This window comes from Neoarius graeffei, chromosome 6 (assembly GCF_027579695.1).
Source record: "Neoarius graeffei isolate fNeoGra1 chromosome 6, fNeoGra1.pri, whole genome shotgun sequence".
NCBI lineage: Eukaryota > Metazoa > Chordata > Actinopteri > Siluriformes > Ariidae > Neoarius > Neoarius graeffei.
This window is the reverse complement of record NC_083574.1, coordinates 17,314,518-17,334,747: the sequence shown is the minus strand read 5'-3', so window position 1 is coordinate 17,334,747 and position 20,230 is coordinate 17,314,518. Positions and strand designations below refer to the sequence as shown.

Below are 20,230 nucleotides of genomic sequence, written 5' to 3'. Positions count from 1 at the left end.
ATAGTGGGCAGCTCTGGAATTTAGCTAAATGCGAGGGGAGTCTGGGCACATGCCCCCATCCCAGAAAATTTTGAAATTTACATGCCTTCTGGTGGCTTCTCAGCTAATAAATTACTAACCATTTCCTTGTAAAATATGTATGAAATTTCCCTCCAGATGTGTGTGCTTGGCTTTCTCAGTTACCCTCTGTAGTATGCTGCCTGGCTCTGTAACATAACTACGTATGCTACAGCGTGGTCACATGGTCCGGCTTAGCCAATTAGAGCGTGAGAATCGATCAACAAATATGCCGTCGCTTCCAGTCATGTTAGACCCGAATCGAAGACAGTTTTGTGATGGAATAATTGGATTTGCAGCAAATTGTGGGCAGTGGAGACGATATAAATTGCTTGAATATTGAAAAGTTGTTTTTTTTTTTTCTGGGATTGAGTAGCCGGCACAGACCGGCTGTGTAGGCGGAGAAAACCGCCAGTCGCCGGTGCTTGGGGACATCTCTGCTGCACCCACCTTACTTACAGTCATGCCGGAAAGTCTGCACACCCCTTTCACCTTCTCCACATTTTACTACGTTATAGACTTATTCTACAATAGATTGAGTTCATTTTTTGTCACAAAATAGCCCTGTGGCAGCAGGGACGTGGTCAAGCGCCGGTCTGTGACAGGAGGGCGGAGCCAGGGAAGGTGAGTGGCAGAATCACTACACCTGACGGTAATTAACCTGTGTTTGTGTGTCTTCCCAGTAACCGCGCCCTATTTAAGGAGGCAGAGGGAGAGCAGAGGGGAGCTCTTCCCGGGACAAGAACACAGCGTGTGTGTGTGTGTGTGTATTTACCAGAATAAAACGGTGTTGTTATACTGAAAAGTCTGGCAATAAAAGCAGATTCGTACCTGAAGCTTTGTCCTGCCGTCCTCTGTGCTCCATCCACACCTCAGAGAGCTCTACAAGCCCATAATGACAAAGTCAGCTTTGACTTTTTGTGTTACCCATGGCTTGTTATTAGGGTAACACCGTACAGTCTTAGCGGGGGAGACCACGTCTGCACAGAAGTTAAGGTAATCCGTCAGACAGTGTGTCAGCCCCTCTGTGTCCTCACAGTGTAGGCTAAGCAGCACATCCCAGTCCGTAGTGTCATAGTAGTCTCTGAGGGCATCTTCCATTTCAGGGGACCACCTCCTGATGGAGCTAGTTGTTGCAGGCTGCCTTTGGACCAGAGGAGTGTACTTCGGCTGTAAACGAACCAGGTTGTGGTCAGACTTCCCTAGTGGGGGGAGGGGTGTGACTCTGTATGCATCCCTCACATTAGCATACAACAAGTCAGTTGTCCTGTTGTTCCTTGTTGGACAGTCCACAACCTGGTAAAAAGCAGCCAAAGTAGAGTCCAAAGTAGCATGATTAAAGTCCCCAGAAATGATCATAAATGCCTCAGGGTGTTGTGTCTGCAGCCTTGCCGTGACAGAGTGAATCCTCTCACATGCAGCGTCTGCGTCTGCCCTCGGAGGGATGTAAACACAGATCACGTGACTGAACTCCCTCGGCAGATAATATGGCCGCAGGCTAACGGCTAGCAGCTCCAAGTCCGGGCAACATAAAACTGTCTTTACGGAGATATGTCCCGGGTTACACCAGCGGTTGTTCACATAGATGATGAGTCCCCCGCCTATGCTAACAATATCGGATGCTATCGAACCAAATGAATGAAACCAGCTAGAAGGGAATAGAATACATGTTTTTATTCCATCGCAAAAGTGTCCTGTATGTATAATAATTGATTATATTTCACTCCGATGACATCACGTCCATATTTTGTTTTGTGGATGTGTCCATGTAATATAAAGAACGTTACACGGTGGCGTGAAGATATCAAGTTTATCTTCTTGTATTGAAAATATATCACTCCTTTGTGATATATTCACCACTCGAAGATAAACTTCGTATCTTTGTCCAGCCGTGTAACATCCTCTACATAATGTTCCATATGTTATTTCATAGTTTAAAAAGTCTCCATATGTCCAAAGCTTTTGACTGGTACTGTATACACACACACACACACACACACACACACACACACACACACACCTTTGTGTAGTGCTCTCAAAATCTGGGAGGCATTAACGGAAACAAGTAATGAAGTACAACAGAGAACTGTGTCTTGCTTGTGTCTCAATGTGTCTTACACCATAGGGCTGATCCCAATTCAAAACGAAAAACAAGCTGAAGTTGAAAACAGTCACTTCCTAACTTTCCCAGTCCCAAATTTCATAAACCAAAAGGATCTATATGAATAGCAGTAACTGTTATGATCATTTGAATATTTTTAATGATATTATATTAGATCATGTCGTCCATTTTAGCTGCATGACCACCATCTTCCTAAATCCCCGAAGTGTCTAGGGGAAGTGACTAGGTATTATTTGCATTGATTACTTCTCGTACAGGTCCAGCGGGTAGTGCTCCTTGTACTGCTGCAGGTGCCTGAACATGGACTCTCTCTGTTTGGTCAGGCTTGGAGTCATCTCCTTATAGACGTCGGTGAACAAGAACTCCAGGTTTGGTTTGAGACGCCGCTCGGCCCTTTCGAAGGCCTCCATGACGAGCTTGCGTGACTGCTTCCTCCACGCCCGCTCCTCCTCCTCGCCCCACCAGCCGCGTGCGGTCATGTAGTGACGGAGGCGAGAGATCGGGTGGTCCTGCTTGTCCCAGTAGTTCACCTCGTCCACGGAGCGGTAAGCCGAGCTGTCGTCGCTCGTGCTGTGGTGGCCGATCCTGAGCCCAGAGCAAGGCAGCAGTTAGCAGTGCATTGAAAATGGCTTTTCGAACATCGAGGCATATTTACTTATACAATAAACAAACAAACAAGCAAAAAATGTGCTTGAGGTGACAGAATAATCTGCTTACAAACTGAATAGGAGACTCAGCGAGAGCTGGGAGATAATAAGAACTCAGCCAAAATACGTCTACTGACTGTCTTTCTCCATAATCATCTGCCTAATACATACTAACAGAACACTTTAATTACTCTCTCTCTCTCTCTCTCTCTCTGAGAAGACATCCAAGAAAGTGAGAAATAAAAGACAGAGACACAAAGAAAAAAAAACAGAATGTCACGGACGTAGTAGCTCATCTGGCCTGCCATCAAAACATTAAGCAGAACTGAAATGTGACGATGCGAGAGAGGACCAACCTCCACGACAAATTGTTCACAACAGGAAAATCAACAAAGGACTAAATTTTGTTCCCCAAGAGAAGATCGACCCAAAACATCGATCAGAACTGAATTTGCATCATAAATGAGAGAGGAGATACAATTCTAGTCAGAATAAAATGTGTTAAGTTGACCTGATTACTAATTTGTTCACAAAAAAAAAAAAAAAAAAAAACTGACAATACAACGACCAAGTGTTGTGCAGAAGGTCGAGTTCTTTCAAACAAAATCAGAACTGAAATCCGTTGAGAATTAAGGGAGGAGATACGATTTAACTGAAAATAAACAAAGTTGTAAATAAATTGTTTACAACAGGAAAATCGAGGAAAAAAAACCCCACCAAGTTTTGGTCCTCAAGCGAAGATCGAGCCAAAACATCGATCAGAACTGGAATCGGGTGAGAACTGCGAGAGGAGATCTAATTCTAGTCAGGAGAAAATTCGTTAACTTGGCCTAATTAAGAACTTGTTAGCAAAAACTTGACAAAACAACAACCAAGTGTTGTGCAGAAGCTTGAGTTCTTTCAAACAAAATCAGAACTGAAATCCGTTGAGAATTGAGGGAGGAGATACAATTGAACTGAAAATAAAGTTGTAAACATTGTTTACGACGAGAAAATCAAGAAACAAAAGGTCCAAGTTTTGTTCCTCAAGCGAATATCGACCCAAAATATCGATCAGAACTGAAATCGGATGAGAAATCAGAGAGGAGATACAATTCTCGTGAGAGGCCTGGAAAATTAATTAATTTGGCCTAATTAGTAACTTGTTAGCAAAAAATCTGACAAAACAACGAGCAAGTTTTGTGCGGAGTGATGAGTTCTTTCAAACAAAACAATCGGAATGGAAATCAGTGGAGAACTGACGGACGAGATACGATTTACCGTAACTGCATTGTGGACGATGGACAGACGCCATGGCAATTGCTGGGTTTCAGTCACATGACTTTTCCTAGCCGTTTTACCAGAAGTCAAATAGCTGGTGGTCTAAACAGCTGCCGTAGTGCAAACAACTAGCGATAACTTATCAGAGTATACTCGCAATCTAGAAGCCACTGCTTGCTTTAGATATATTCAGGAGATTGCTATGTGCAATGGAATTTCCCCCCCGGAAAATTTTGAAAAATAAGGCCTTACAAACCCCTTGTCCTGCAATCTGAGCTGTAGTAGATAAAAAAATATATCTGTTGTCTTTTTTATATATTTACATGAAAATGTTTCAAATAAATAGGAGTAGTGTTTGAATTCAAGATAAAAATCACATTCTACATTCAAGGGTATGGTTATAATTCATGATCAACAAAAACAAACTACCGTATTTTCCGGACTATACGTCGCTCCGGAGTTTAAGTCGCATCAGCCAAAAAATGCATTATGAAGACGAAAAAAACATATATACGTCGCACCGGACTATAAGTCGCACTTTTTTGAAGGGTTATTCTATCCATAGAATCTGTGATTGTATCTGATAAGCAGCGCGTGGTTACTGCGCGACTGCATTGTTTATTTAATAAACGAACAGCTGAGCAGTGATAACGCGCCCTTTGCCCTGTAAGTAGCCTAGTCTGATTATTTTAAATATCTACTACTATCTTTAATACTATCACTATCGTTATTACTAATAGCCTATAGTATTATTATTATAACTAATATTAGTAGCCTATTACTGATGCATTAATCAGTTTGCTTTTAGATTATTTTTACCAGTAGGGCTTATTATCGCCCCATGGCTCTTTCATCTGTGTTATTAAAGCTGTAGTCATCATCGAGGAGAGTCATTCTTCATTTTTGTCGAATTTTATTTCATTAAATCAGAGGTCAAGTAGGCTATAGGTATATCATCTCCAAAGACAACCGTCTAGTGAAAAAAAAACAACAACCGCTTTTAAATCCCCTACTTAAATCCTTAAAAAGAGTAATTTAACTCATGTCTTGTGTGATCTGATCTCCAATGGTGAAATAAACCGGTTGTGATATGAGTACAGTCTGTTATTTTAGAAGATAAATTTAATATATAATTTAATATATAGCCTAATAAAAATAACATTTTATAACATATCACGACATATTACTGTCTGTAACTGTTCGTCACTAAAGCGTTTTCTAAGATCATAATGTCTGATATTATTATTTTTTTACACACACAATAAGCGCATGTGCGTAAAGTTATAGTAAACCACCCCCCACCTTTTTTTTTTTTTGAGTCGCCGGACCCACCCACCTCCTGCGTTCCGGGACCTCCCACTTCACAAATTAAGCACTGGCTAAAATCATTACATAACTTATTTAAATAACTATAGGCCTATCATTAATAAAACACAGGTCAATCAAGTTTATCAAGCTGGCGATTTCACTCCAAATCAGCAAATCCATTGAATTCCTCATCCTCGGTGTCGCTTCTGAACAACTCTGCCAACTCCAGCGGCAGACGAAGCGCCGTTTCCTCTTCTTCTGCGTGGCTGTCGTCAGACTCGGCATCAGCTCCAGTTATTCCGCGGTGAAAAAAAAAAAAAAAAAAAAACGTATATACGTCGCACCGGAGTATAAGTCGCATGGCTAGCTGAACCATGAAAAAAAGTGCGACTTATAGTCCGAAAAATACGGTAAATTCACATTAAACTTAAGTTTTATTAATTATCAAAATGTTCATATATTAAATAAAATTTTAGGGTGACTGACCTTTTCTCCCCATGTCCTCATTAGTTGCATATGATTTCTTCAAAAAGTCTTTTGAAATATTTAAAGTGCCATTCCACCATTGGATGTATTCTTTGGCATAAAATACAATATATTTTGACAACATATATAAATGGTATCACTAGATAGAGAAATCTTTTAGCTTCAAAATGATATATCAAACATAGTTTTTTGACAACGACAAGTATACTAATTTTGCGACCAAAGTCACCTACCCTTTTAATTTCCGCGCGTGATGTCATCGGCAGGTTCCCCTTCTTGTGTACCACGTGACGTGTGACGTGGCACATATTATCAGCAATGGCGGATAGAACGCAATAAAAATAATACCAATAAATCTAGCTAATACCAATAAATCTAGCTAACTGAAAGATTAACTCAAAATTTTTCGCAATTTTTTTGGCCCCCATATACGAGGAGAAATGAATCTCTCACTTTGGGGGTTTCCTGGTCTAAAAATGGTCCGACACGTGGTACACAAGAAGGGGAACCTGCCGATGACATCACGTTTCACTACCGCGCGGAAATTAAAAGGGTAGGTGACTTTGGTCGCAAAATTAATATACTTGTCGTTGTCAAAAAAATTATGTTTGATATATCATTTTGAAGCTAAAAGATTTCTCTGTCTAGTCATGTTGTCATAAAATATATTGTATTTTATGCCAAAGAATACATCCAATGGTGGAATGGCACTTTAAGTTTTCAAAACTGTCAGCATTAATTCAGATTTACTGACTATCATATACATGTTCAATGTACTAAATCAAACGAATGCTAAGTTTATGGGATAATGTCTATGTACACTTTATACAATTATTTATAGTTTACAGTCACTTCTCATTTTCATTTGATCATTTCGACTTCTTCTTCAGCTTTTTGGCCAAAGACAAGAGCTCGTCAGTCCTCTCTCTGTTTTTTATACCAGCATTGATTTCACGTACCTTTGCTTCGTCTCGCTTGTCAATTGTATTCGGCATTTTGAGTAAAAAAGCCGATATGAAAGAGAAACGTATTTTTGAAGAGCAGCGACGATGAACATGTGCAAGTTTCGATAAAATAGAACAGATGCGGGTACTTTTGTAAGAACTGTTATGATTGACTTTTGTTCTCTCCCACACTCTCGTAAGAACTGTTATAATTGGCTTTTGTTCTCTCCCACACTCTTGTAAGAACTGTTATGATTGGCTATCATGCTCTCGCCAGCGATGTTTTGGCCAATTACATTGTAGAGAACACGTATTCTACCACGAGACTCAGCGAGACTAAAGATGACCGAAAATGTAAACATGTAACATCATCGTAGGTATGAATTATGCTTGAGTATCACGAAGGAACATACCCCAACCCCCCTCAATAAATGAAAAAAAAATCTCAACGGATTTGGCATAATATAAAAAGGTTGATTTTTACTCAGAAAAAGCGGAAATCCGCCAAAAAGCGGAAAACTCTCATCCCTGTATCTGGTGTTGCAGACGTCCTTCTACACCGCAAAACAGATGAAAGCGTGGAAGAGTATGGAGGCTTACAACTTTTTTGTACGTGTCTGGGTAAAGGACCTCGGTATCAAGTCGCTACTGAATTAATCCTGTATTGATTTTGCCCATGTAAGGATTTTTTAAAGCTTTTTGTTCACGTCTTTACAACGAAGCGCTGCAAGTTGAAGTGTAAACAAACAGTTGGCTTGATTCTCACTTGTGCTGGCTCTTATCTCTCAGCTAAATCATTCACAAATATCATCAGAAACCCCTTTAAAGACCTGGATCTTAGTTAAACAAAATGAAGAAGAGATCACGGTGCACTGTAACTGTACGGCTGGGTAAGAATTTTGTCGTGACCTTCATGCATATGGACTTTGTGAGGAGTAAACAAAGGAACAGCTGGGGATTTTAGCGCTTCGTGACTTAAAAGTACCATAAAATAACACATAGCAAGAAAAGTACTTGGAAAACACTCACACCATATGAGACGGATATACAAACCTTTCACTAAGTGATCACTGCAAACTCGAGCATGCTTCGACTCGGCTCCCTTCGATTTCAGTGAGAGGTTCAAAACCCACATTTCTCGACGTCTTTTTGTGAAATCCTGTGTTCGTTCACCCTTTTTTTATTAGTTCACGGGGAACCCTGAAGAAACTTTTATCAGTTTCACGGTTTGATCGATTCCAACAACCTAAAACAACGCAAGCGTAAGGCATTTTTCATGCGAGCAATGCACCTTCTCCGTACAAACGCTTTGTCAGCTGAGCTTTGGTAGACCACCGGCTAAAGTTCTGAATAACTAATGAGGTGGCTGTGATGTCACGTGAAACCCAGCAAATAGCTCAAATAGCTTACAGCCAGTTGAGCTAATAATGGAACAAAGAAAGAGAAAGATAGAAAAAGTCGATCAAACATGTTGCACATTCCTCTGAGAACGATCCATGACATTGCTTTCAAATTTGACTAAAAACAGGACAGTGGTGTTACTACAGCAGCACACACACTGACCAAAACACTGCATAACAACCACAGCATGTGCCGTAACAAAACTCTTTCTCCATGATAAGCCATGGCTCTCAGATACCCCTTCTCAACCAACAGGGAATGGGTTCGGTTCTGGTTCGGGCACCAAATTATCAACCGTTCAGAGCATTTCAACCAAAAATAAATTCATTCTAAATCTGAAAAGTTGGTTCCCAGCTGGAACCAAAACATAGCAGGTTTTTCGAGCGTGAACCGTAATGACATGAGTTTAACGAGGAAGCAGAGTGCAGTAAGGGAAAAGGATGCATCTTCAGGAAAAATGGGCCAAAAACAAAATATCTGCAAGAGCTCGGAGGTAATTGATGAGCTCCACCATCTTGCGACTCCTGTTTACTCCCATTATTTATCATCTAACACCCTCCGTCCATGACGCATCCCTGATTACAACAGTTCAGCTCAAAACTGGTGAAAACGCAGGCCGCTTCACTTGCTGGCATTAAGGTTCAAAGAATCCTGAACGGAACCGGTTCAAGAACCCGCTCACTGTTGGTCGAAAAAGGGTAAGAGTTCTGGGTGGAACCCCGGGGTCATAACACATAACCAGAGGGTCCACTTTTTTTTTTTTTATATTTAGTTACAAACACCACCACACCTTTAGACGACTCATTTTAGATTTTTCGGCTCACGGATCCGCTGACGGCAGTTAAATACTACCGCTAGAAAAATTAAAAGTCTGTGCGTATTTTTATTTTAACCGCCGAAACATACAAAAAGAAATGTAAAAAAAAATAAAATAGTTACATATTTTTCTTGTAACAGCACTGTATCCCTGGTACTAGGTCATATTTCTTTAAGTAAAAAGTATTAGAATCGCAAATACAAACGACAAACTTCAACCGAGTCCGAAAACGAAACTATTTACGACATTGAGTATTCACTTGAATGTTTTTATGGTATTTACGGCCGCTTTACGACAGTGTCAACCTCGTGCTGACCATGGCTGACGCTGACAGCATGGATTCCGAGCTATCGCCTCAACTGTACGTAAGCATAAAGTGTGGTAAAGAAAAGTCTTTTCACTGTCTCACTAACCAAAACATGGGCGATTTCGTCTTTCAAGCGTTGAAAGTAAACAATGAAAAGATCAAAACGATCTTTGGTTCTCAGAAAGAAGGTGGTGATGTAACGAGCGCGATGCCGAATATGCCTGCCATAACGTTAGTTCGCGATTTTGGCTGCAAGTATCTGACTGTGGAATTAGAAGAGGATGGTGCTGCAGAGAGTCCTATCGAATCAAGTAGCACGAACGTATCAGCCTTCGATGTGCTCATGAGAGCTCAACGGTCATATGACCACATATACCTTCAGAGAAGTAAGTACTGGAATGATGCTAGTCCGTGTTATAAACTTATACACAAGAACACACACACACATACACATATACATTATATATATATATATATATATATATATATATATATATATATATATATATATATAAAAATAAAATCCGACATTGAAATTTTGCCATGCAAAAAAAAAACAAATTGGACAAGGACACTTTTATTTTTATTTCGACCGACATCATCAAAAATATGTTGAAAAAAATCCGTGAACCTAAAGATAAAAAATGGGTGGCCTTATCAAAGTGATTATATTTATGACTGAGGTGTTCTGTGCCTCCAAAAATATTATCGTGTAAAATTAAAGAATGAGCCTGACTTTTAATTGGTTGGATTTTTATGATAAATAAATCTGTAATGAAAGAGTCCACAGAATCCTTTTTTTAAACAGTAAAACGAGCCCATGGCTGCGAAGTTTGAGAAGCGCACGAACATATCATCATTTGTCATGATATTACTGTTGTTGTTGTTGTTGTTATAATTATTGACTTGTTTCAGTTGGGTTTTACCTGTAGGTCATGGCCTCGATGAGGAACGGTTGGTTCTCGGCCACTGCTCTGCGCCGGGCTTCCTTTGTAGCGTTGTACACTGCAAACACGTCGTTCCCGTCCACACGGATAGACAACATGCCGTAGCCTGGACCTCGAGCAGCTAACATCCAAAGAGAGGGAAATAAAAAAAAGTGAGAAATAAAACAGAAGAGTCGAGACAGTATGCAATCAATCAATAAATAAAGAAGAGATGTACAGAAGTGTAGAGAAAAAAGGTGTAGGGATGGATTGCCTTGCCGTAGCCATAGTAATCATAGTAACCATCTTCCCCCTTTCACTGTTACAGCATTGAACACACCAATCCCTGTACTCAATGCCATGTTCTATCTCCGCCCATTCTTCTGACTCCCTGTAATGGTATTGGATACAGAGACGATACCAGATACCAAATACGGTGACGTCATGACTGTGCTTTAAACCTGTGGCGGAATCGAAATTCTCTCTCTCTGGCGGTGGGTTTCCATGCGTGAAAGAGACGTCGTTGCATCTGTGCTAAAGAGGGACAAAGAACGAGCGATTGATACCAGACCTTTAGCTAAAGTTCAATGTATTTGATCTTCGCATAGTTGTAATAATAACTGAACCGGTTAGTTACTGCAGCCCACGCAGTATTTCAAAGAAAAAAGGCGACCAGATCCCTTTTCACTTTTGCAACGTCGACCAACTATAAACAAGATTCCTTCCAGATCATCGGATGACCGACAGGACACCGAAGATCTTCAGCTGATGAGCTCTAAAAGTAAAAGGAACAGAACTGTTTTCTCCCTGGACCTGTGCTCCGCGCTGTCTTCGGATAACAGACGGTGCACTTTCAGTCGCCAACCAAGAGCGATCTCAGTAAGGCTGGCATCTGGGCAACTGTTAATCTTAGTTGTGGCTAGTTAATGTGAAGAGTGTTGTTTATTTATCCGTCGTACTACACTTCTCAACATTGGGATTTCAGGAGTAGCTAAGGGTTGAGTAGAAGTTGGGTTTAAGGCCTAGCCGAGACTAGTTTTTAAACTACAGATCCTTTGTCTCTCTTTCGCGCGCTCTCCTTGTTGACTATTCCCCTCTAGGCGAGGCCTAGCACAAGGCTCGTGCATTCCATTCGCATTCCATACACACACACACACACACACACACACAGACACGTGATTTCCCTATCATATTTTAACATCCACTCACCCCTACACTGTAACACTGGCATATAGCTTATTACTTCTGATCACCATTAGTGCCTTAGTAGCCATCATATACACTAGTGATTCTTATTCATATACATTGTATCACCATTTATATTGAATTATTCCTTGGCTGCTATTGATGCTATATCTGATCAGTATTAGTTTGCTAATTCATGTCAGCTGTTTCAATAAAATGGTACCGGAGTAAACTGTGTCCTGTCTATTGCTATAACATTCACTGGGTGCCAACCTCTGCCAACAAGTATTCTAATTGCCTTCGCCCATTTGGCTGTTATATGAATGTTATAGATCTAGAGTAAACGTATTACATTAGAGTTACAATACTCACTAAAACTACAGCAACATCACCACTAAGTTATTTCATTGATTTTAATAGCTTAGCTATAAACTATTAGACATTTGAATTAATGATTAATGAATTTATGAGACTGATCCCTTTTTACATGAGACTGATTTGATAAGCCTACTGCACCTACAAAGGAAAGAAAGAAGGAAAGCATAAGCAAAGAAAAAGAAAGAAGGTAAGAAATATATAAGCAAAGAAAGAAAGAAAGAAAGAAAGAAAGAAAGAAAGAAAGAAAGAAAGAAAGAAAGAAAGAAAGAAAGAAAGAAAGAAAGAAGTGCATAAGCAAGGAAAGAAAAGAGGTGCATAAGCAAGGAAAGAAAAAAAGAGGTGCATAAGCAAGGAAAGAAAGAAAGAAAGAAAGAAAGAAAGAAAGAAAGAAAGAAAGAAAGAAAGAAAGAAAGAAAGAAGTGTATAAGCAAGGAAAGAAAAAGAAAGAGGTGCATAAGCAAGGAAAGAAAGAAAGAAAAAGAAAGAGGTGCATAAGCAAGGAAAGAAAAAGAGGTGCATAAGCAAGGAAAAAAAGACAAAGAAAGAAAAGAGGTGCATAAGCAAGGAAAGAAAGAAAGAAAGAAAGAAAGAAAGAAAGAAAGAAAGAAAGAAAGAAGTGCATAAGCAAGGAAAGAAAAGAAGTGCATAAGCAAGGAAGGAAAGAAAGAAAGAAGTGCAGAAAGAAGTGCAGAAAGAAAGAAAGAAAGAAAGAAAGAAAGAAAGAAAGAAAGAAAGAAAGAAAGAAAGGTGCATAAGCAAGGAAAGAAAAAGAGAGGTGCATAAGCAAGGAAAGAAAGAAAAGAAAGAAAGAATGAGGTGCATAAGCAAGGAAAGAAAAGAAGTGCATAAGCAAGAAAGAAAGAAAGAAAGAAAGAAAGAAAGAAGTGCATGTGTATAGAAAAAAGAAAATGTACTGAAATATATAGAGAGAGATAGAGGAAAAAAGAAATGAGAAAAAGATGAGAAGAGATGGCAGATAGACAGACAGACAGACAGATAGAATTATTCCCCTCCACAGCCGGTGCTACCAGCAGGTGCTGGTGTTGGATGGTGTGTGAAAGTGGAGCTCACCGATACCGTCGCCACGGTACTGCTCGTGGGTGGGGGTGGAGATGGCGTAGCCATTGTTGCGGCAGAAGAAAATGATTGGACATTCCAAAGTGGCGGAGAAATTGAAGCCGGCATGGGCATCGCCCTCACTGGCAGCTCCCTCGCCAAAGTAACAGATCACCACTCGGTTACTGTTCTCCCGCTTTATAGCGTACGCTGCTCCCGCCGCTACAGCACAAACACACAAAAAAAACCTTCCAGAACATATACAGTTAGGTCCATATATATTTGGACACTGACACAAATTTTTTTTTACCTGTTTACTGAAACATATTCAAGTTATAGTTATATAATGGACATGGACATAAAGTCCAGACTTTCAGCTTTCATTTGAGGGTATCCACATTAAAATTGGATGAAGGGTTTAGGAGTTTCAGCTCCTTAACATGTGCCACCCTGTTTTTAAAGGGACCAAAAGTAATTGGACAATTGACTCAAAGGCTATTTCATGGGCAGGTGTGGGCAGTTCCTTCGTTATGTCATTCTCAATTAAGCAGATAAAAGGCCTGGAGTTGATTTGAGGTGTGGTGCTTGCATTTGGAAGATTTTGCTGTGAAGAAAACATGCGGTCAAAAGAGCTCTCCATGCAGGTGAAACAAGCCATCCTTAAGCTGCGAAAACAGAAAAAACTCATCCGAGAAATTGCTACAATATTAGGAGTGGCAAAATCTACAGTTTGGTACATCCTGAGAAAGAAAGAAAGCACTGGTGAACTCATCAATGCAAAAAGACCTGGACGCCCACAGAAGACACAGGGATGAGAGTCGGTGGTCACCAAAAGAGCAGAAAACAAGATGGCGCCCGAAGCCGGGGGTCTGGGAGGGATACCCCGCCAGGAAAATTTTGAAAAATAAGGCCTTACAAACCACTTTTCCTGCAATCTGAGCTGTAGTAGATAAAAGTCTGTTGGCTTTTTTATATATTTACATGAAAATATGTTTCAAATCAATAGGAGTATTGTTTGAATTCAAAATAAAATTACATTCTACATTCAAGGGTATGGTTATAATTTATGATCAACAAAAATGACAAACTAAATTCACATTAAACGTAAGTTTTATTAATTATCAAAATGTTCATATATTAAATAAAATTTCTTAGGGAGAAAAGGTCAGTCACCCTATGTCCTCAACAGTGGTGGATGATCGCAGAATGAAGAGAAACCCCTTCACAACAGCCAACCAAGTGAACAACACTCTCCAGGAGGTAGGCGTATCAATATCCAAATCTACCATCAAGAGAAGACTGCATGAAAGTAAATACAGAGGGTTCACTGCACGGTGCAAGCCACTCATAAGCCTCAAGAATAAAAAGGCTAGATTGGACTTTGCTAAAAAACATCTAAAAAAGCCAGCACAGTTCTGGAAGAACATTCTTTGGACAGATGCAACCAAGATCAACCTCTACCAGAATGATGGAAAGAAAAAAAGTATGGCGAAGGCGTGGTACAGCTCATGATCCAAGCATACCACATCGTCTGTAAAATATGGCGGAGGCAGTGTGATGGCTTGGGCATGCATGGCTGCCAGTGGCACTGGGTCACTAGGGTTTATTGATGATGTGACACAGGACAGAAGCAGCCGGATGAATTCTGAGGTATTCAGAGACATACTGTGTGCTCAAATCCAGCCAAATGCAGCCAAACTGATTGGTCGGCGTTTCATAATACAGATGGACAATGACCCAAAACATAAAGCCAAAGCAACCCAGGAGTTTATAAAAGCAAAGAAGTGGAATGTTCTTGAATGGCCAAGTCAGTCACCTGATCTCAACCCAATTGAGCATGCATTTCACTTGTTAAAGACTAAAATTCAGACAGAAAGGCCCACAAACAAACAGCAACTGAAAACCGCTGCAGTAAAGGCCTGGCAGAGCATTAAAAAGGAGGAAACACAGCGTCTGGTGATGTCCATGAGTTCAAGACTTCAGGCAGTCATTGCCAACAAAGGGTTTTCAACCAAGTATTAGAAATGAACATTTTATTTACAATTATTTAATTTGTCCAATTACTTTTGAGCCCCTGAAATGAAGGGATTGTGTTTAAAAAATGATTTAGTTCCTCACATTTGTATGCAATCATTTTTGTTCAACCCACTGAATTAAAGCTGAAAGTCTGAACTTCAACTGCATCTGAATTGTTTTGTTCAAAATTCATTGTGGTAATGTACAGAACCAAAATTAGAAAAATGCTGTCTCTGTCCAAATATTTATGGACCTAACTGTATATATGTATGTGTGTTTTCTTATATACTACTGAGGACCAAATATCCCCACAAGGATAGTAACATCTGACAAGTTCAACCTTGTGGGGACATTCGGATGGTCCCCACAAGGAAACTGTTGTGTTTTTTCAACAACAACAAAACAAAAATAATAAAAGCGCCAAAAAGTTTCCTTTTCATGACTGAGGTTAAGGTTAGGTACAGGCACAGCATTATTTAATTGCAATAATGTCAATGGAAGGATAGGGAGACAAACGTGTGTGTGTGTGTGTGTGTGTGTGTGTGTGTGTGTGTGTGTACACAGAAAGAGAGAGATAGATACACAGATATTACATAAGCTCAAAAACCATATAATGGCCATTCATCACAATATCAATATTACACATCATTAAATATAATCATAACAGAAGAAAGACAGGTGGAAAGAAAGAAAATCAAATCAGATAGAAGACATAAGAGCAGGGGGAAGAGAAGAAAGGGTTGTTTTACAATCAGGGTACAAAGTTTGTGTTACAGGGGTCCAAAATTCAAATACAAAAAAAAAAACAACTATCAAATCTGCACTTTTGGAAATTAATACACATATGAACATAGGCATGTGTAATAGTTTGTATTATAACAAGATTAAGTGTAGCTTTAAGCAGGGCTGGGAGAAACAAATGATGTGATTCTCGGAGAGGACATTTTTTTTGGACAATTCAGAATCCACTACTTCCATAGTGCTTTTAAATATAAGGCTGTAAGCTTTGTGTTAGTTATCTCTAATATTAATGTCCCAATATCTTGACCACATTTTAGGATGAAAATAATCATTTTAGATATGTTATTTTATATTGAAAAATTATCTGTCTCAGAGAGGACATTTTTTTGACACAATTGCAGACTAAATTGATCAAAATAGTCTGAAAACTTACTGGCATTCAACATTAAAACTTAACTATGTTTCCAATGATATGGAACCAAATATTTGTTTTATGGTATAAAGAATGATTTAAGTGCATCCCTTTTGGAGCTACCTGTGGTCAAAAAAGCACTTTTTCTAAGTATGACATATATTGCCATACATTCACCAAAAATAACGTTATCACCATTTTTTTTTGCATGGTAAATAGAGCTATCACAGGGCTACAATAAACAACCAAGTTTATTTAGTCAAGCCTTTTGATATTGAAGATAATGTGATTTTTAGCTTGCGTACCCTGATTGCAAAACAACCCGAAAACAAGTATACACAAAGCCAGAAAGCAAGAACACAAGAAAGCAAAAGAAACAAAAGAAAAAAAAAAGTAGATGGAAGAAATAAGGGAAAAATGAAAAAAAAAAAAAACAAGGACAGAAAGAAAGAAAATACATGGGGGGAAAAACAAATGAAAAATGAACAAAAAGAATAAAAGCACAAACAAAAGAAAGAAAAGAATCAACAGAATTAAAGAAACACAAAGGAAGAAAGATGGAAGGAGAGAAGAAAAAAGAGAAAGAAAGAAAGAAAGAAAGAAAGAAAGAAAGAAAGAAAGAAAGAAAGAAAGAAAGAAAGAAAGAAAGAAAGAAAGAAAGAAAGAAAGAAAGAAATGGACAGACAAAATAAGTAGAAAATGGAAAAGAAAAAAGAAAGAAAGAATTGGTCAGGCAAAATAAGTAAAAAATGAAAATGTAAAGAAAGAAGTGGACAGACAAAAGCAGAAAATGGAAAGAAAGAAAGAAAGAAAGAAAGAAAGAAAGAAAGAAAGAAAGAAAGAAGTGGACAGACAAAATAAGTAGAAAATGGAAAAGAAAAAGAAAAAAGAAAGAATTGGTCAGACAAAATAAGTAAAAAATGAAAATGGAAAGAAAGAAAGAAAGAAAGAAAGAAAGAAAGAAAGAAAGAAAGAAAGAAAGAAAGAAAGAAAGAAAGAAAGAAAGAAAGAAAGAAAGAGGAAAATTTTAAAAATGCATACCCAAGGGCAGAAAGGAAAAAGAAAGAAAAGTGGAAGGAAGATGAAAAAGAAGCAGAAGGAAAAAAGTGAACGAGGACAAAAGGAAAGAAAGAAAGACAAATGGAAATCATGTTGCTGAGTCTTTGTATAAATAGTCTAAAGCGCATGAAAAGGATCTTATATCAGCTCAATCCCCGTGTTGTGAAGTGGGACATCATTTCTCCCATCACCATCACGTTGCCCGACTTCAGTATGGAATGATGGAGTCCAGCAGCCTGCACGTGGCCCCGCCCCCTACCTCAGCGTGCTGTGTGATTATTCCCTCACCCTGAGGAATCTGAGTGGCCAGAGGAGACGAGATGGTGACGAAGTTGAGGTCTTTGGACCCGTAGTGCACTGGCATCTGCCTGCCCTTCCCCACGTCATCCCTGTTAGCATAGCACTGCGCCATGAAGAGGTCCAGAGGGAAGCCGCGGTACATCAGCACTCCTGGAACATTCAGAGACGACGACACACAGAGCCACGCTCCATTTGAACCACAAATGAACAAATTTCAGCTCTCAGATCTACATGAGCAGAAAGTCTTTTAGCTACTGAAAATAATTACATCTCAATGATTGAAATTCGGAAGCAAATGAAATCTGTTTGGTCGGGAAGAGCGCGTTATTTTCTGTATAAAGCTATGGTGACACTCCAGCTCACAATGCTTTGCGATGGGTTATTGACGAAAATGAGGCGTTTTGGTGACGATGCATGACGATATACAGATGAGCTAAAAGTTGTGTTCACACAGCAGGCAAACACTTGACCGTCACGTCTTCACCCGCTCACAGGACCCAGTCGTTATGGGAAACACCTGATGCTGATTTGAGTGCAATCAGCACACGCATACAAGGACACAGAGGCTTTGCAAAGTATTATCATTAACACAGTCACGTTTGGTTCTAGCCATGTTTATGACTCTGCTTTTGGCTTTGTTTGTGTTCTACTCGGACCTTGTCTCACTTTTTGTTTTTGTAAACACATGCCTGCTTGTAAATAAACGCTCTTCCTGCACTTACACCCGTCTACTGCCGCATACCTGACAGAATACTTGCAAAGTTTCTTTGAAAACACCGTCCTTATGTGTGCGTGCTGATTGCGCTCAGGTGTTTCCCATTATGACTGGGTCCCAAGCGCGAGCACAACACACTCCGAAGGATCCTCGAATGGAAACACACTTTTCCAGTCTCAGCGAAGTTTAGGCAATGCCGAGCCGCGGTGTTGATGAGGCTCACACAAGCATCGGGGACATGGATTTGAGACAAATCCATCTCAAGAGGTTGGACGAAGGTTCCCCAAGCTTTGGGAAATATTCCCAAACCCATCTGAGAGTATTCACTGTTTAGTTTGCTGCCGAAAACATCGCCACCAAATTTCAATGCGTACACTGAAATTTTTCGAGACATTTTTGGCCACTCACGAGGCGGAGACGCACTAAAAAAACAAATCGTGAAGCTTGGAGAACAATCGGCGTGTATCGCATGATTAGTAGTGATGCGACCAATTTTTCATCAAGTATTCACAAAAACATTGCGAGCTGTCGTGTGACCAGGGTCTTATCCTTTACTTAATGACTTTTATGAAAGCAATCCAAAATAGATCCATAAATTACGGCAAATATGACTAGCTATTTGATAAAAGAAACGCCGCTGTAGAAAAGGAGTCGGAGTTGTCCGAGGTGCATTACTGAAAGATTTAGCACACTTAGGAGGTGCTCTTTCACCAATCAGTTGTCATTATATTATTATTATTATTATTAGCTCATCTGGCTGCAGGTCAGGCCGGATGAACTTACGCGATCACGCTTCATCCATCATCGTCGTCATCCATCCACAATTTACAAAAATCGCTACTCCTTCTACAGGATTGATCAGCTTTCGATCAAACTTGCATCCAATCTTCTCCAGGTGGGTGTGCATAAAATTTGTTAAATCGGTGGCATCACATGTCATATTTATGATTTTATGGCCGTCTAAAATTTTTGGCTGACTCGCCGCATTAAACGCTGCTCTTCGTAAACTGCTGGGACATTTTCGCTGAAACTCACTCAGAAGACTCTAAAGACATATTCCAACAAGAGTTGTTCACCAGCTGGCGCCACCTACTATGGATGCGGTGAAACAGAGGTCATGTGCAATTTCATGAAAATTGCTACTCCTCCTACAGAGGTGATCAGATTTTGATCAAACTCGTATGGAATGTATAAAAGTTGTCGAGACGGTGGCACCACCAGTCATATTTACGATTTTATGGGCGTTTGAAAATTTTGGGTGCCTCGTCACACCAAGCATGACTGTTCGTAAACTGCTACGAAGTTTTCACTGAAACTCACCCAGAAGACTCTAAAGACGTATTCCAACAAGAATTGCTCACCAGGTGGCGCAACAGGGCTCATATGCAATTTCACAAAAATCGCTACTTCTCCGACAGGATTGGTCAGATTTCAAACTCGCACACAATAACAGTGGCAACAAATTGAGGCCATTTTTATTTTTAGCTCTTCGTGAGTTTTACCTTTAGCAGTCGTTATTAAATCTAAATCAGATGTGGCGTGAATATATTCCGTAATTTATAAGGGAGCAGAATTTTTTTTTAAACATTTTTGTTAAAATTACACACAACTTCATAACCAAGGCCCGATATTTGAAAAGCGGAGTCTTACCCGCTTCTCGATACTGGCCAAACACCAGGTCCTTGGCGTCGAGAGCTGCCGCACTTCCGATGTGAGTGCCCTCTTCACCGTAGTTGGTCATGTAGAATGAGATACGGCCCTTAAATCCGGAAGCAAACAGCGGTCAGCACCATACTGCGTCCTCATTCAGCTCGGTTCATAACGTCAACAAAGAGAAAAGGAAAACAGCTGGAACTCTTACCTGCCTCTGAGACTCATACAGAATGCGGTCCATCGTGTTGAGGAGTGTCATTTTTTGGTAGAAGTTCAACACTGTATCTTTAGAGAGCTATGAAGTGAAGCAGGAAAAAAGAGGAATAATTTATTGTGTGGAATTAAACTGAGCAAAATGCGATTTATCTGCCAAATATTTGGCACGATAAATGCAAAACACATCCAGTACAACATATCATACAAGCGATAAAGCCAAACAA

General features: G+C 39.7%; 1 protein-coding gene across 1 annotated transcript in view; it reads right to left on the bottom strand.

The window, feature by feature from the left end:
* Nucleotides 1–1,716: 1,716 nt before the first annotated feature.
* The window catches only part of bckdha (branched chain keto acid dehydrogenase E1 subunit alpha), a 34,098-nt gene continuing 15,584 nt past the window's right edge, over nt 1,717–20,230 (bottom strand). The window contains exons 3-8 of the mRNA XM_060923371.1: nt 19,999–20,085; nt 19,788–19,896; nt 17,411–17,572; nt 12,910–13,116; nt 10,276–10,417; nt 1,717–2,764 (exon numbers count right to left, since the gene is read on the bottom strand). Coding sequence (XP_060779354.1) covers nt 2,422–2,764; nt 10,276–10,417; nt 12,910–13,116; nt 17,411–17,572; nt 19,788–19,896; nt 19,999–20,085 — 1,050 coding nt within the window. The 3' untranslated portion in view covers nt 1,717–2,421. The remainder of the gene's footprint in view (nt 2,765–10,275; nt 10,418–12,909; nt 13,117–17,410; nt 17,573–19,787; nt 19,897–19,998; nt 20,086–20,230) is intronic.